This window comes from Hippocampus zosterae, chromosome 16 (assembly GCF_025434085.1).
Source record: "Hippocampus zosterae strain Florida chromosome 16, ASM2543408v3, whole genome shotgun sequence".
Taxonomy (NCBI): Eukaryota; Metazoa; Chordata; class Actinopteri; order Syngnathiformes; family Syngnathidae; genus Hippocampus; species Hippocampus zosterae.
The window spans coordinates 17,751,182-17,766,394 of record NC_067466.1 but is presented as its reverse complement, the minus strand read 5'-3'; the positions used below and the strand labels follow the sequence as shown (position 1 = coordinate 17,766,394).

The 15,213-nt window shown below is 49.4% G+C and overlaps 3 protein-coding genes across 3 annotated transcripts; all 3 read right to left on the bottom strand.

Annotated features, from left to right (window-relative positions):
- Positions 1–57: 57 nt before the first annotated feature.
- slc25a1a (solute carrier family 25 member 1a) lies at positions 58–2,659 on the bottom strand. The gene is made up of 9 exons (XM_052048083.1): positions 2,218–2,659; positions 1,467–1,574; positions 1,306–1,405; positions 1,070–1,208; positions 907–991; positions 723–827; positions 500–615; positions 365–438; positions 58–297 (listed from the first exon to the last, which is right to left on the bottom strand). The coding sequence occupies exons 1-9, from the start codon at positions 2,405–2,407 to the stop codon at positions 183–185; spliced, it is 1,032 nt and encodes a 343-aa protein (XP_051904043.1). The 5' UTR covers positions 2,408–2,659; the 3' UTR covers positions 58–182.
- A 371-nt stretch (positions 2,660–3,030) lies between these two features.
- Positions 3,031–4,615, bottom strand: LOC127588823 (uncharacterized). The gene is made up of 6 exons (XM_052047689.1): positions 4,508–4,615; positions 4,279–4,408; positions 4,051–4,156; positions 3,694–3,764; positions 3,362–3,610; positions 3,031–3,075 (listed from the first exon to the last, which is right to left on the bottom strand). Exons 1-6 carry the CDS (start codon positions 4,531–4,533, stop codon positions 3,031–3,033), a joined length of 627 nt encoding a protein of 208 aa, XP_051903649.1. The 5' UTR covers positions 4,534–4,615.
- Positions 4,616–9,488: 4,873 nt separating this feature from the next.
- Positions 9,489–13,286, bottom strand: si:dkey-175g6.2 (uncharacterized). Its single transcript, XM_052047688.1, has 2 exons — positions 12,957–13,286; positions 9,489–11,383 (listed from the first exon to the last, which is right to left on the bottom strand). The coding sequence occupies exon 2, from the start codon at positions 11,352–11,354 to the stop codon at positions 9,489–9,491; it is 1,866 nt and encodes a 621-aa protein (XP_051903648.1). The 5' UTR covers positions 11,355–11,383; positions 12,957–13,286.
- Between the last annotated feature and the right edge of the window lie 1,927 nt (positions 13,287–15,213).

The following is a 15,213-nucleotide window of genomic DNA, read 5'->3' as shown; positions in this document are numbered from 1 at the left end:
AAATTTCACTTTTTTTTTGGAACTCCACCTAAGTATCACAAAACCAACCCCCCAGCACCACCCTTTGTTGCTCTTCATCAGTCAGTCCTCCAAGCTCCAAAAATCCCACATGGAAATGTCTGATCCGGTGGTTTCCGGAAGGCCTTGCCCGTCTTGTTTTATGGGAGTCCTCACTGGTCCCCCTATTGGGTCTTCCAGACGTTGTTGAGCAACTTGACCACCTCCTCGTAGATGACAAAGACGATAGCCACATCCAAGCACACGCGGCCCAGCCGGGGAACGGTCCCCTTGTAGAACCTTTTGGGATGGGACAGCGTTAAGCTAGTAGTTGGGACTAGTCAAGGGAAAAACTGAAGCAACTCACGCCTGCGGTCCTTCCTGCTTGAGGATCCGGAAGGCGCAGTCCGCCGTGTTCTTGTAGCGATGGGCATCCAGACCCTTTCAAAACATGCTCATCAAGACACTCTTCCGAGCTTAAACACCCAATGTCCCATCTCACCTGCATTCTGGTCTTAACCACATCAAGAGGCGTGTTGCCGAAGACGCTGGCGGCCCCCGCCGTGGCTCCGAACATGGCCGTGACGATTGGGTGCATTTCCTTTCTGGGATCGTCACCTTGAATTCAGCGGCCAGCAACAAAATGTCACTTTAAATTATGCGCACGCGTTTTCTGATCCGTGGACTAAATTTTGCTCTCGGGCTACCTTGCGTGCGATCCTTACCTTTGTACCAATTACGTAGCGCATTCATCACGTAAAACCGGATGGCCTGATTGGTTCCCTGCTTAAGCACGGTCGCCGTCAGACCTTGATAGGTCCCCCGGACACCTACGGGTGGGGGAATCCTAAATGAGGCCAATGGTGAACATTCTTCGTCACCACCCGGGCTTAACTTTGGAGATGTTACCTTGTTCTCTGATGATCTCGCTGACGCCGTGAAAGAAACCTCGGTAGCGAGGCCTCAGCGAGCACTGGTCGTGAATCATTTTCACCTGCGAGGAGGGCCCGCACAACACTCATATTGATGTCTCCATCACAAATATGCCCCCGCCCCCCCTTCACACGCCCACCTTGAGCGTCTCCATGGGACACACAATGACGATAGCCTCGGTAATACCTGCCCCCAAGCCACACAGGAGGCTCCGCGTGTTGTCCAGTCGGCCCGTGGCATCTCGCATCGGGTTGCTGAGGATCTCGAAGGTGCCAAATCTGCAGTGAGGATTGGTGAGTGTTGCTACTTCATTGTTTTTTTTTTCCGATATAATTTTTTTTTTCTGCCAAATTCCCCTCAGAACACAAATCAAACCTGACTGCCGACTTGGGGATGGAGCCGTAGAGCAGCGAGCTGAGTCCTCGGTACAGGCCTCGCAGTCCGTGATCCTGCACGGTCAGTTTCACGCAGTCACCTGCCAAACAGCCGGGGGACGTTTAATTAAGGATTGGGCAGGTTGGCCGCGTGAAACCTACCGATGCCCCGGTAGCGCGGCGGGTTGGCTCGCTCGTCGAGCTGCAGTTGAGTCTTAACGTACTCCGTCGGGAAGGTGATGCAAATCTCGATTCCGCCCGCGATCCCACCTAAGGGGAGAATTTGGGGAAAATTGACATATTATACAGGAACCCCTTCGACAAAGTAACTTTTTTTTTCGTTTTCTCCAAATTGTGGTGGGTTTTGTCATGGAGACAATTTGGCAATCTGTCCAGCGATGGGATTACGGTGTATGCTATTTCTTCAGTAGTACAATCAATCAAGATTTAAACTTTGCATCATTTGCAGAGTCACCTTGCCAGCCCACAGACTTGTGGTTGTTTTGTCAGAGCAAGCAAAATTCACGAGCAAATCATGATCTGCACCTATGAATACAATCAACATCTTTGGTGAGTATATCACAGATCATAATCATACAGCTCTCAATTGGCCTGGCACCAGAGTATGGAAGAATCATTTATTTAGTATGTTTTATTGTGGCACCCCCCCCCCCCACCCCGTTCCTGCAAATGATTTCGGGAACACCTTTAAAAAAAACAAACTAGTGTAATTTACCGTATGTAGACGGCGCTACGCTACATGAGCATCATTGGTGAATTGGCTTTGTGACCCGGTTCGCCTTAGTTAGGCGCCAGTTTGCGCACAAAGCAGCACTGCAGTCGCAACAATCGACTCGGTGAAGCGCTGAAGGAAAAAAAAATAAAATAAACCACAATAAAAGAAACAGCGGACCTGCTAAGATAGCCTTGCCGGGATGCGTTATCTTCCTACCCCCCACCGCCGCCGCCGCCAGACTCCTCCTGGCCGCGTACGAGCGACTCAGGGCCGGCGGAGGCGAGAGCGTCGAGGCGGGCCAGGCTCTGGGCCGCCGCCCGTCGCTGTCGCCGTCCTCGCCCAGGAGAGAGGGTTTGTCGAGCGGCATGGCGGCGGAGAAGAAGGCTCCGCTGCGGCGACGACGACGACAACAACAAGACAGAATGTGGGGGGAGGCGCTGGGGGGGTTGTGTCAGTATGCGAGGCAGTGGGTCAGCCGCGCGGGCCGCGCCATTGGCTGCGGTGGTGTGGCTCGGTCACATGACCTGGCGCCGCCTCGGTGGACCAATGAGAAGGCGGGAGGATGCAGATTTTTCGCGATGCTCTGGCCTGATGCCGTGACGTCACTGTTCATACAAGGTGCATTTTGGTCCATTCGTAAATGTTTGAATTCATTTAAAAATGGGCGTGAGAGAGAGAGAGACTCAAATTTGTTCATAGAGCACTTAAAAACCATCAAATAAGCTTAACATAAATACGTTTTTTTTTTAAAAAGGAATACCTTTGCAATTAAACAGTATGTTAATATTCAATAGAATTTTGGTTAAATATGTTCTTAATCGCCGTTTTGTCTCTGCTATCACCAATTTCATTCCCATTTTACTTATGCATCGCTTCACGTCATATAAAAAAAGACAGCGTCAATAGCACCAACACAGCAAGAAAAACAAAGCTTTTAACATTTTTATTCAGCACGAGTGACGATGCGTTTGGATGCCGTACGACAAAATCCTATTTGTCGAGTTTGCGCAGCCCGTCAAACTGGAGACACTTTGTCTGCAGGGAGAAGCACAACGCATTAGATCGACTGCAGAGGGTGGCGCGTGCAATGGTCACCCACTACATGAGGTACAACTCATAAATTACGTGCACGGCTAATCGTGCAAACCTTCACCAAAATATTTAAGAAAATGTTGCAAAAGTATCCGAATGTTACTCAAGTCTCTTCCTGGGTGTGCATTTTTATCCACCACAAATGATGCTTATTTATTTGATTTCATTCCATGGTGCAAGTGTGCCTAATGCAGAGGCCTGTGTGTGTGTGTGTGTGTGTGTTGTCTACCTCATGCCAGCTGAGCGTGTCAGCGGGCATTGCCAGGTGGCAGTGCGGGCACGCTCGCTGTGTCTGCTGCTGCAGCTCATCATCGACCCCATCGGGAGTCCCCCTGGGCACCCAGTTGGGCCCCTCGCTGCCCCACAGGGGGCGACACGGCGCGTGGGAGGAGCAGGCCACGCCGAAGTGAGGGCGAGGGTCCTTCTGGTAGTTCATCGTTTGGCCTCCAGATGGCGGCAGAGACAATGAATCCGAATCCTGCTGGAACGCCAGAGAAGTTTCTTCAGTCAACATGATATCATCCTCAATATTCTTTTTCTTATTTTACAGAAGTTGGCAACCTGAGAAGCCCCGGGGTGATACTCTGGGTCAAGAGACCTGAGACAGTACCAGCAAGATTCGGACGGGCCATCTGCACCAAAGTCGTCATGGACATGGGAACAAAAAGGTAAGTACTGCTCATTTTAGACTCTGTTTTTTTTTCTAACTACAAAAAATAAAAGTACTTCTTTAATCAACCAGTCATTTGTAAACCTCAGGGTGAAAAACACACCCAAAGGATTCACGACATGATATGGAAGTTTGAAATTGAACAAAATGTGCATAACGTTTATTATTCTTATTATTATTTTTGCATTTAGCAGTCCTCTTCGAGACAAATCAAATAATGGTGGGAAGAAAAATCGTGCGGTTGTTACCGATTGTGTTGGAGGTCTGTGACGACAGTACTGCGGGGGTCAGCTCGAAATCTGTTGGTGGGGGTCCTTCTGCACTGTCATCTTGTGAACTTTCTAGGTCACTGACCTGCAAAAGACAAATGACCGCTCCATCCACCCCCCCAAAAGAAAAAAAGTACATATTTTTTGAGTGATAGTAAAAAAAAGGACGCATAAACTGTGTGCAAATTGTGTTTTGCCAAACCTGACCTCCGTCTCTCCATCACAGCCCTCGCCTTGAACCCGTCCTCCCGCCCTTCCATCTTCTGCTTCGTCTGGTTCAGAGAACATTTCGAACCTGCCGCCTTCTTCCTCGCCAGCCAGGTTGGAGGCCGTCCCGCTGGAGGTGAGAAACAGTCATTGAACCCCCTCGTCCTCTCAGAAACTGTCCCGCCAGAATTTGATCAGACGGGTCCCATCAGACGCCAAGATGGCTCACCTGTCTTCCTCGCCGCATCCCTGCATGCCTTCTTCTGTCTCCGCTCTGTAGTTTTTTTTTTTAAATGTCCCCGTGCTTGACTGTGTGAATCCGAAACGACAGGTGTTCAATATTTGATGCGAGCGAATGGCTCACAAGCAGCTCACTGTAAAGACTCACACACTGTGGGGGGTCGGGACGGGACTCGGGTGTCCTCCCGCTTTGGAGGTAAACAATCTGGAGGAGGTGTGCCTCAATGCCAAAACATTTTCTGCAGAGAAAAATTCACTCACGTGACTCTTCGTTTTCATACCCGACCATCGGATGGCGCCGACACAAAAACACCGTATGTATTCTACTCTTATTCTGAAAGACAAAGTGCACCACTTCTACTTGTGGATTGTGTCTGACTGCGTTCTTGAGTCATAGTAACCGCGATAAGCATCAGGTAAAAAAACGCAAACACTCGAATACAGTACAGTGGGCGATTGAAACAGTTTGACGACAGCGCCATCTTGTGCCTGTCACCCGCATCATTCGACCACCGCCAAAGTCAAAATCTGTCCTACTCGCACCCATTGACACCAGCGCGCTCTCCCACAACCCCCTCTTCGTCACCCCCCCCCCTCACACACACTCACACTCCACTTTGATGCAGTCAGACAGCCATTTGCAAAGCACAATCAACTAAATTACACAGCCAGCCAGTTGCTGCTTTCAGGGTCATTGTGCACAACCAGACTATGTGTGTGTGTCCTCTAAGTGCAGGGCAGGTAGGTAGTAATTGGAGTGATCCCACCCCCGCGTCCGACACCCCTCCCCATATGTGTGTGTTTAGTGGGAGGAGGACGACGGCGGAAACATAAGTGGCGATGACTCACCGCCAGTCTATTGTGCCAGCAGTGCAGCAGCGAGAGTGCTTTTCGCCCCATTCGCCTTCCATTGCGCTCTTTTTTTTTTCCAACAAGAAATGGTGAGATGAAAGGATGAAAAAGGGAGGCGGAGTAGGGGGAAAAGAAGGAGGGTGAACTGGGGTAGTGGCGGAATAAGAGGTGATGAATGAAGGTGGCGGATGAAGGGGGGCAAAAAAAAAAAACGCAAGTGAGAGACAAAAGGCGTGGCAAAATGGAGGCCTCCTTCGCTGCTCTTAATGGTCACTAAGAGCCCGCAATGGTCACAAATAGCATAGAAAAAGATGTTTGATGTTGCCCCCCAGCCTCGCAAAGCAACTGGATGAAACATTAGGAACAGCAGAAATCCAAGACGGGACTTTTGCGATGGCAATTCTGCCTCAAAATGAATTTTCATAGCAAAATTTGCCAAAAAGATTTTGTCGGCAGCACTTGACATTGGACACAACATTAGGCACACCTTCTCACACCCAATTATTAAGCTCTTACTTTGAAAGGAGCATATGTTGGCTCATTGGAAGCATCGTTAGGTACACCTCAAATTTCTCTTTCGAAAACAGCCTTTAAATGGGTAATAATATCTTTTATTTTTATTTTTTTTCTTTCCTGTCTCGCATTGGCATGTGACTCCTTGGACAGCACACGAGGGACACCTGCCATCCAATAGAAGAGCCCTCCGCTGACAGTTCCGCTTTTTCAAAAAGGTAACGGCCGCGTCGTATTCACACGTGACTCATTGAAAACAACATTAGAGACACCCAATTGCCCAATCGGGAGCTTTTACCTCAAGAATTCCGCCTTTCAACAAATACGTTGGAACAATTTTTGCATCGAGAGTTGCTCCGCGACTCAATGGACACGACATTCATCCGAGATCCAATCGGAAGCGTCAATATGACGATTCTGTCTTTTAAAACGTTCATAAAAGCGTCCATTTTTACAGCTTGTGACACTTGCCACACGTATCATTCGAGTGGGATGTTCCCTCTTGTCTTCAATGCTCCCCCAGCCTCGGTAATCTTAAAATCTTTTGTCATTTCCTCAACGCTTGTACAGTTACGCCGGTGTCGGCGTGTTAAGGTGCCGCGCTGTCGGCGATAAGACCGGAAAAAGTGCAAGTTAAGGAGCCTTTCGTTATTGAATTAAAGCTCTTTAAAGCGCCGAGGATTTCACACCGCAATAGTCGCGGCGGACATTTTGCACAGGAAACACGGCGGTATCGACGCCGGGGGGGTGGGGGGGGGGGGCAGGAATGCATTGTGGTTGGCCACGATGAATTACGATGAAACATTCCATTTATTTATTTATGGACATGCACATATTCCTGATTATTATTTTTTTTAAATATCTTAATTTGTAGCATATGTGAAACCATCTTTTAAGATTTGGAAAAATGCTTTTTGTGTGTAGCGCACCGAACAATCTGATGATTTATGTGTGTGGGCCGGGCCTTAGTCGGCACACGCGTTTTTGTGGTGACCCGGGTACGACTCATTTCTCCTTTCCGCTATTTTTTTTAGGGGATAAAAATTGTATCAAAGTGCCTCTGTGCACGTGTGAGTGTGTGTGCCCTTGGAATTTTTTTTAAAGGATTGATGTGTGTGTGTGTGTGTGTGTGTGTGTGTGTGTGTGTCACAGTGAAATGAAGATGACTCATTTTAGTGTGTCAACGTTTGCGATGTTGAAGTTGCAAGTCGCTGCAATGTCCTTTCAAGTAATGGGTGTGTGTGTGTGTGTGTGTGTGTGTGTGTGTGTGTGTGTGTGTGCGCAGGCGCTTGCTGTCCTGCAGATGGATGACTCATGCACCAATCACTACTTGTCAATCACCACCCCCTTTCCTTCCTTCCTTCCTTCCTTCCTTCCCTCCTTCCCCTTCATCCTCCCCTTTTTGCTCCCACTCACACCGGCCCGACACCCACGTTCACATTAAATTCCCCAAATTTCCATTTTTGCACCACGGTAGCAGGGAGCCATGAAGATAAAATCACCTTTAATAAAATAACCGCTTTTATTGATGATCATCTTTTGGGGATAGAATAGCAAAACTAGTGGTCATCATCATGCTGTTATGTACACATTGCCACGGCCATGTTTTTATTTCACACTGTACATGTTACAATGCTAAAGGTGACATCAACGACAAACGCCGGCCCAGACAGATGGCGTCGCAGGGCCTTCGTCCTTGTTGTTGTTGTTGTTGTTATTTTTTTTATGCTCACAGTTTTAATGAGAGAAGACAGCCATCTTGAATTCTCCACACTGTTTTATTCTTGTTTTTTTTTTTCTTTTTCGAAGCTGCAAGTAGAAAGACGTGCATGTTGTTGTTGTTGTTGTTTTTTTTTTAACTTTTTCTTAAATAGCACAATCCCTGACACATCCCCAAGCCAACCGCAAACTCGTCACTGAATTCCTTCAGTGAAATGAACAAAAACAATTTGTCACCCCGGACACACTCGGCCCACTTTTGCGGTGGCGGCGGACTTCAAGTATTTATTTATTTATTTTAAAGAAAAATAAAGCGATGAATGCCCCCCCCCCGTAGCAATTTTCTCATGGTAAACCCTCAAAAGGATCACATTTTGATGCCGTGGTCTGCTCACATTAGATCGCATAAGGCGACTTCAAATCCAAAATGGTGAACTTCTTTGTTTTCCATTTCAGGCATGGGTCCTCAAGACATTTTCCCTCATGTTGTTGTGGTAGAAATGACGGCCCAATTTTGAGAGAATTGATGTAATTATCTTCTCCCCCCCCTCCCCCAATTTCCCCAGGGGAGGCTCTCGAGTGAATATGGCTGCTTAAAGCCAAAATGGCCGACTTTCTGTTTTTATTCTGGGCATATGTGCGAAGACTTTTTGCGCGTGATCTTTTGTCCACCAAATTTTGTGACAGTCGGTGAAACTGGTGTTGGGAGTCGGAGGGGGGGGGGGTATTTATTTTATAAAACGTTTCCAGGAGTAGCTACTGAGTGAACATGGCTGGTTCAAACCAAAATGGCCGACTTCCTGTTCAATTTTGAGCAAGGGTGTTGACTTCTCTTCTCTTAAGGATAGACATGTTCACCCATGTTTTGCCTCGATGGATGAAACCAATATCGCAGGAAATATATTTATTTCTAACGTCCCAGGAGGAATTACTGAGTGAATATCGCTTTTTCAAAATGGCCGACTTCCTGTCTGAAACCTGTTACGATATCCATGTCTGCCCAATTTCGAGTCAAGTGGTGGAAGTGAAGTCAGGGGGCACCACTAAGTGACTTTTTAGTGTCGTTTCTATTCAGGACCGATAATTATTATTATTATATTATTTTTTTTTTTTTTACAAGAATGCTTGAATTCTCAAAAGTTCCTTAAAATAGGTTCGCGGGTTGCAAGAATAACAACGCAGAGATTCCACGAGGGCCCTAACAATCATGGAGACGATATATGAATCACAATGCTCACAAAAAATAAAATATGAAAGAAATATGACATAAATGCATCCAATCGTATCACAACAATGACGGCAAAACCTCGGCCCACCAGAACTGGAAGTGTTTTTGTGCTTTTGGGGGGCAGGGGGGGGGGGGGGTCCGCGTGTATTAGTTATGAGACTGGTATGCATAAGGCAAAAATGATGGGGGGGGGGGGGAAAGAAAAGCAAGAAATGTGTGTTTGTGGCACCTTTTTGTTGTATTGACACCACCGCCTAAATTCTAAAGGCCACCGGCACACATCCGATACAACCAAAATTTTTTTGTTGGTGTTTGTGTGTAATGTAACGTACAAAGACATGCTGTAAACATGATTCCCGTGATGCTGCGTGTTGTAGAAAACCTGAATGGAGGCGGACGTACGCCGGCCTGTGTTCACAATGTAAACATGGCGGTGTGCGGGGTATTTCCCCCCCCCACCTTCCCCCCCCCCCCCCCCCCCCACCTTCATCCCCCCCTCCTCTGACTGAACCTGATCAATAACAAACAAAAACAAAAACAACCAGTGGATGAAAACAAACGGGAATCTCATTCCCCGGACCGTCCAACGGACACATTTACTTACGATCACGCCACCCCCGCCCCCCCCACCCGTGGGTCCAATTAAAAACCTCCAAATTCAGTACATTCTGCGCTTCATGTAGATCCTCTCGATAAAGTTCTCCAGCTCCTCCTCACTATCCAGCTGAGGCAGCAGTCCGTCTTCCTCGTAGTCGTCGTCCCGCGCGGCGGCCGGCTGGTAGTAGAAGGGGGGCCGCCTGGCTCCGCGGGGCGGGGCCAGCGGTTTTGGGGGCGGCGGGGGCTGGTAGGTCCGTGGGTGGGGCAGGATATAGTTAGAGATGTAAGGTGCGTCGGGGAGGCGGGGCGCCGGCCGCTGCCTCCAGCCCTGACCCCGGTTCTTGCCCTGACCCCTGTGCCTGCGCCGGGGACTCTGTGGATCAAGATCCTGGCCGTTGAAGGCCCGGTCCCGGGCAGGCGGGGGCTTGCCATAGTACTGGGGCTTGGGGTAAGGGAAGTAGACGGGGTAGTACGCCCGATATGGCTTCTGGTAGTACGGGTAGGAAGGGAAGGCGAGGAACTGCTTCTGGGGCTTGTACCAGTAATCGATGGGGGTCTGAGGCTGGTACCAGAAGTCCTTTTTGCGCGACTTGCCTTTGTCCTTCGGCCACTTCTTCATGGACTTGTAGGATGCCTTGTAGGGGGGGACCTTGTAGAGGGCTTTCTTGGGGTTTTTGGACGCCGTGTAGTGATAGACGGGCGGCGCCGCCGCCAGCGGCGGAGGCACCAGGGGCCGGAAGCGGGGCAGGACCGGCAGGGCGGCGGCCGCGGGGGGTGGGGGGAGCCGGCGCCGCTGCTGCTGCTCCTGAAGTTCTTTCCGCTTCTTTTTCTTCTCCTCCACGTCGCTGATGATCTCGATGACGTCGTCGGCCGGCAGGTGCAGCTTGCTGCTGATCTCGATGAGCCGGTCGATCATCTGCTGGTCCAGGTCGTCCTCGTCCCGGTCTGGGAGGAGGACTTCCTCCGAGCGCTTGTCCTCGGCGGCGTTGCTGCTTTTCTGCCGCGGTTTGAGGAAGGCCTGCTGCTTGCGGCCCATGTACTGCAGCAGCATGTCGGAGGCCACGTCGGCCAAGCGCTGCTCCTCCTCGCGGGCCCGCTCGGCTTCCTCCTGCTGCCTGAGCACCTCCTGCTTCTCGGCCCGGGCCCTGGCCTCCTCCTCCATGCGGCTCAGGCTCTCGTCCTCCTCCTCCACCTCCTCCTCCGGCTCGCCGCCCTCGTCCTCCTCCTCAAAGTCGTCCATGAAGTTGCCGCCCTTGACGGGGCCGGCTTGGGAGGGCCCCTGCCAGTGAAGCTTCTTCCCGGCTCGGGCCAACTGCGTGTTGTACGCCTTGTAGCCCTTCAGGGGTGGCAGGATCTCATTGTCTTGGAGGCCCAAATCAATGTTCTGGAAGTAGCCGCGGATTTTGCGCCGCAAGGAGCCGTCGTCGTCCCCCTGGGGGGCGGCGGCGGCGGCAAGGAAGCTTTCGTCTGACGCTTTCTCCGGGAGGTCCTCGGCCGACCCCCCGCGACCCCGCTGGTCCTCAAAGTCTTGGATCGCCTTATCGGCCTCGGGTTGCCTGCTTATCTCGTTGACCTCTAGCAGGTTAGACGACGCCCCCTGCGGGTTGGCGCTCGCCTCCGGCGGCCAGTCCAGAGCCTGCAGGAGGACCAAAAGCGCCCGCGCCCGCGCCGGGTCCGATCCCAGCTCGAGCCGCTCGTCCCCGTCCTGCGACGTGTTGTTGTCGTCGCCTCGGGGCGGCGGAACAAGCACCGTCTCCTCCTCCTCTGCCGCCGCCGCCGCCGCCTCCTCCCCTCCCTTCGCCGTCCCTCTGTCCTCGGGTTTGGCCCATGCGGGGGCAGCTTCGGTGGCCAGCCGCAGAGTGACGGGGAGCAGGACCAATAGGATGAGGCGGGCTGAGGGGGAGGCGTGATGACGGGTCATGACCATGCGGGGCAGGCAGGAGGGAGGTGAAGCAACTGTGGGGAGGGAGTAGGGGGGGGGGGCATTAATTAAAATACAAATATTTAATTTAAAAGAAAAAAAATTTTCACCAAAGTGGCAGATTAAATGCAAATAAATGGTCCCTCGACAACATGAAACGCTCTTTCCAAAATCGTTTGATGAGGAGGCAACGTTTGAATTTCAACGTTTTTAAGCGCACGAAATGTCCTCGTTTTTTTTTTTTTTTTAGATTTCCTTTCTTTTTCATTTTCATCCTCTTTGGAAACGTGAAGATATTCGCTTCTCGTTCGCCTCGGCCGCGATCGCGCGCGCGAATAAGGGGGACGCGTTAAAAGGCAACGTTTTTATTTTGACGCACAGAATTGGCGCAACGGAGCCCGTTACCCCCCCACCCCCCTCACACACACACACACAGCCCCCAACACGCTCACGTGCCAGCCATTTTTTAAATATATAATACCTTCACGCCTGGATGAGATATTACTTTTTTTGGGGGGGGGGGGCTTTCAAATCGACAAAATGCGGCTCTCCCCTCCTCTGTCTCATGCGAGCTAACAAAGACACAAAATAAATGTTTCACAAAAAAAAAAAAAGGTCTAGAAAATGAAATCCTACACAAGTCCCGTGCGTCAAAGCGACGCGGCGCCACGCAGCGTGGAAGTCACGCGTAAAAAGCTGCAAGGCACGCTTGAGTTACTTTAACCCACCAGACCCCCCCGCCCCCCACTCCTCCCGCCATTCTCCGTCCCCACGTACAGCCACCCTCCTCTTCCTCCTCCCAAGCAAATAGCAAATTATCTGGTTGGTCCATTTGACATTCGCCCCCACCCCCTTCGCCCACCGCAATCACCTTCTTTGCAGGAAAAGAGTGGGTGCTGTCATTTAAAAAAAAGAAAAAAAAGCTTTACCCTTTTTTTTTCCTAGCGTGGGCACGTTCCCCCCCGCCCCCCCTCCCAGTCTGCACACTGTGGCGGAATCCACGCGAGCTCCAATTCTTTTTTTTTATCCGCTCTACGCGGCAGCATCTCGTTTATTTATTCATTTATTCGTTTATATTTTTCCTTTTGGTCATTCAGAATGATATTTTGTGAAATGAAACACGCCCCCCCCCAGCCCCGTCGCGTCTCCCTACGTCATCCAAGCACGTAAATTGAATTAAAATTGATCATGTATTATCTATTAATCTACTCAATAACTTGTCTTACAAAATAGACACGATTTATTTTGATACACGTCGTCGTTGAGGAGGTATAGTAATAATAATAATAATAATAATAATGTATATATATTTTTTAAACGAAAACATGCGCGTTGGTCATTCGTGTAAAAAAAAATCAATCTGGCAGTTGCCAGTGCGGGTAAAAAGCGGGTATAGACATAAATTTCGTTTGTTTATTATTCATATTGCATTATTATAAAACATAAGAAAACGTGAGATCGAAGGAAATGTTTGCAAATACATTTTTTTTTCTCCTGAAATAAAATTCCTCACGTGCTGAGAAAACGCGCAATGGACGATAAGCGTTCATAATGCCACTAGACGATGAATGAATGAAGAAATGGATGAATTAATTTTTTTTCACCTACCTGGGTTCCCACTATAGTGGGGGGTGGTGGTGGGGTTGGACGAGTGAAGAGGGAGGGGGGGCGTGGGTCAAAGTAAAGCCCCAAAATAAAATCTCATCGAAACTTGAGAAAATTGAAGCTCTTCTCTTTCTTCTTCTCAGCTTGGGCGCGACATTTAAGACTATTCCTAAAAATGTGACACTTAAAAAAAGAACAAAAAAAACAAAAACCTATGGGTTGTTGTTTTTCGTTTTTTTTTGTGGTCACTTTAACGCGTGCAGCTAATGTATTGTAGTGGATGTTTTCAGCACCACGGCTAGCGCAACTTTATTGTATATACCCTCCGTGGAACCACGTGACTACATCACCGACTCCCCCCCTCCCACCCAACAACCCCCCCACCCCCACCCGCCACCTCCCTTGCTCTATACGCCACCCTCAGCTGCAGGCTGTGCTGACGTCACGTCCATTGATAAGAACGTTGGTGTGGAGATGGCACCGACGCCCCTCGTGACCCCCCCCCCCCTCATCCTCCCCTCCCCCCTTCCCACTCCCCTTCCCTCCAGCATGAATGAAGGAAAATGGCATGAATGAAATTTTACTCAATGAAGAGAGCAAGTGAGCGAAAGATGGATGGAGCAGCCATTTTGCATGGCTTCTTAAAGCTTTCTCTGCACCAGGGGAACATTGTGGAGGGGGGGGGGGCGACCTTGTTAACGAGCTATCAATTATTGCTGCTCCGAGAGTGTGTGATGATGCTCACTTAAAGTGCACTTTCATGGCAATTGCCACGCTTCCCTTCAGTTTCGCCTTGAAGTAAATATTTATCATGACCGTTTGGTGATTTCCGACCGACTCTGAAGGCAACACGCCACTCTAGGTTGGCAGATCAGTCCTGTGAGGGAAGCTGTAATTTCAGGATGTGCCTGAAGGCAACACTTGACTTTATGGATTGAGAGATGGAAAATCAGATGTGGGAATTGCCTCCTGGCAAATGACACGTGTGTCTAGTTTTATTGGATTTAACTGCAGCATTTGATACAGTGGATCGCAGTATTCTGCTGACTCGTTTGCAGCGCTTGGTGGGCATTGGCGGCAGTGCTCTTGAGTGGTTTAGGTCCTATCTGGCTGACAGAACCTTTTTTGTCACCCTTGGCTGCCCTGAGGCACTGCTCCCCTGTCATGTGGTGTTCCACAGGGCTCAATTCTGGGGCCTCTGCTGTTGTTGCTGTATCTGCTCCCATTGGGTTCCATCTTAAGGAAACATGGTATTCCCTTCCATTGCTATGCAGATGACTGCCAGATCTATTATAAAAAATATAAAAATTATAGGTAATGTGAATGGCTTAGAACATTTTGAAACAATTTATCTTGGTTTAATTTCTGACTGTTCCTGAAGGCAACACGGAAGGTTGTGATTTGTACCGTTTTTACTTAAATTTTTTTGACTGAGTCTCGCGGACATTTACAGTATGTGTCATTATATTTCTTATCGATTCATCCATGAGAGCTATCCGAGCGCACGTCAACAGGGGAGGGAAGTGGCATGTGGAAAGTTATGATTTCAGGAGGGAAAATTCAACAAAGGATGGCTATATTCTGAATGGGTCAGTTGTGAATGTTTCAGACTGTCCTTCAAGGCAACATTTGACAATAGATGGACGGATTATTGGGTGGATTGGTTGCTACTTAATTTGTGGCTCGATTGCATGAGGGAACACAATGATTTCAGACCGTCCCCAAATGCAGCACTTGACTTTGGATGGACCGATGATATTTAGTCCGCGGGTCTGTTGTGTGCGGAAACGTATGCCCGTCCGTCTCTTTGGGCAACACGGACCGTTACACGGATAGACATTTAGTGAGTCGTACTGTGCGAGGAAAGCTCGACGTTTCAAACAGCCCTTTAAGGCATCACATGACAACCTCTTCTTGATTAGATTGCATTACGAGGGAGGGGTTGGGAGTTGCGTTGTTATTTGCGTGCAGAAATGCTTGATGATGGTGCCGATGATGACAGCGGCGCTGGAGGTGTGCCGCAGGGCAGATGTTGGCTGATATCACGGCCTTGGCATTATCAAGTGCCACTCTGCATTAGCCACCCGCCTGCGCCGCGCCACCTCCACCAACCCCACGACACTGACTCACACTCGACAACAGCACATAACCTCGGTGCCTTTGTCTCTCGCCCTGAAACGAAACAAAAATCTTTTTGCTTCTCTTCAGAAAAAAAAGGCAAAGATTTTAAGTGAAAATGAATCGATCGCTTGAACGTGTC

What these genes read in the sequence shown, in the direction of transcription:
- slc25a1a (XM_052048083.1), bottom strand. Translation starts at nt 2,407, where the DNA reads ATGCCGCTCGACAAACCCTCTCTCCTGGGCGAGGACGGCGACAGCGAC. An exon ending in ATCCCCAAGTCGGCAGTCAG is followed by an intron (nt 1,209 to 1,305) that starts GTTTGATTTGTG and finishes TCCTCACTGCAG; the next exon opens with ATTTGGCACCTTCGAGATCC. An exon ending in GCTACGTAATTGGTACAAAG is followed by an intron (nt 616 to 722) that starts GTAAGGATCGCA and finishes GCTGAATTCAAG; the next exon opens with GTGACGATCCCAGAAAGGAA.
- LOC127588823 (XM_052047689.1), bottom strand. Translation starts at nt 4,533, where the DNA reads ATGCAGGGATGCGGCGAGGAAGACAG. An exon ending in GGATGCGGCGAGGAAGACAG is followed by an intron (nt 4,409 to 4,507) that starts GTGAGCCATCTT and finishes TCTCACCTCCAG; the next exon opens with CGGGACGGCCTCCAACCTGG. An exon ending in ATCACCCCGGGGCTTCTCAG is followed by an intron (nt 3,611 to 3,693) that starts GTTGCCAACTTC and finishes GCGTTCCAGCAG; the next exon opens with GATTCGGATTCATTGTCTCT.
- si:dkey-175g6.2 (XM_052047688.1), bottom strand. Translation starts at nt 11,354, where the DNA reads ATGGTCATGACCCGTCATCACGCCTCCCCCTCAGCCCGCCTCATCCTA.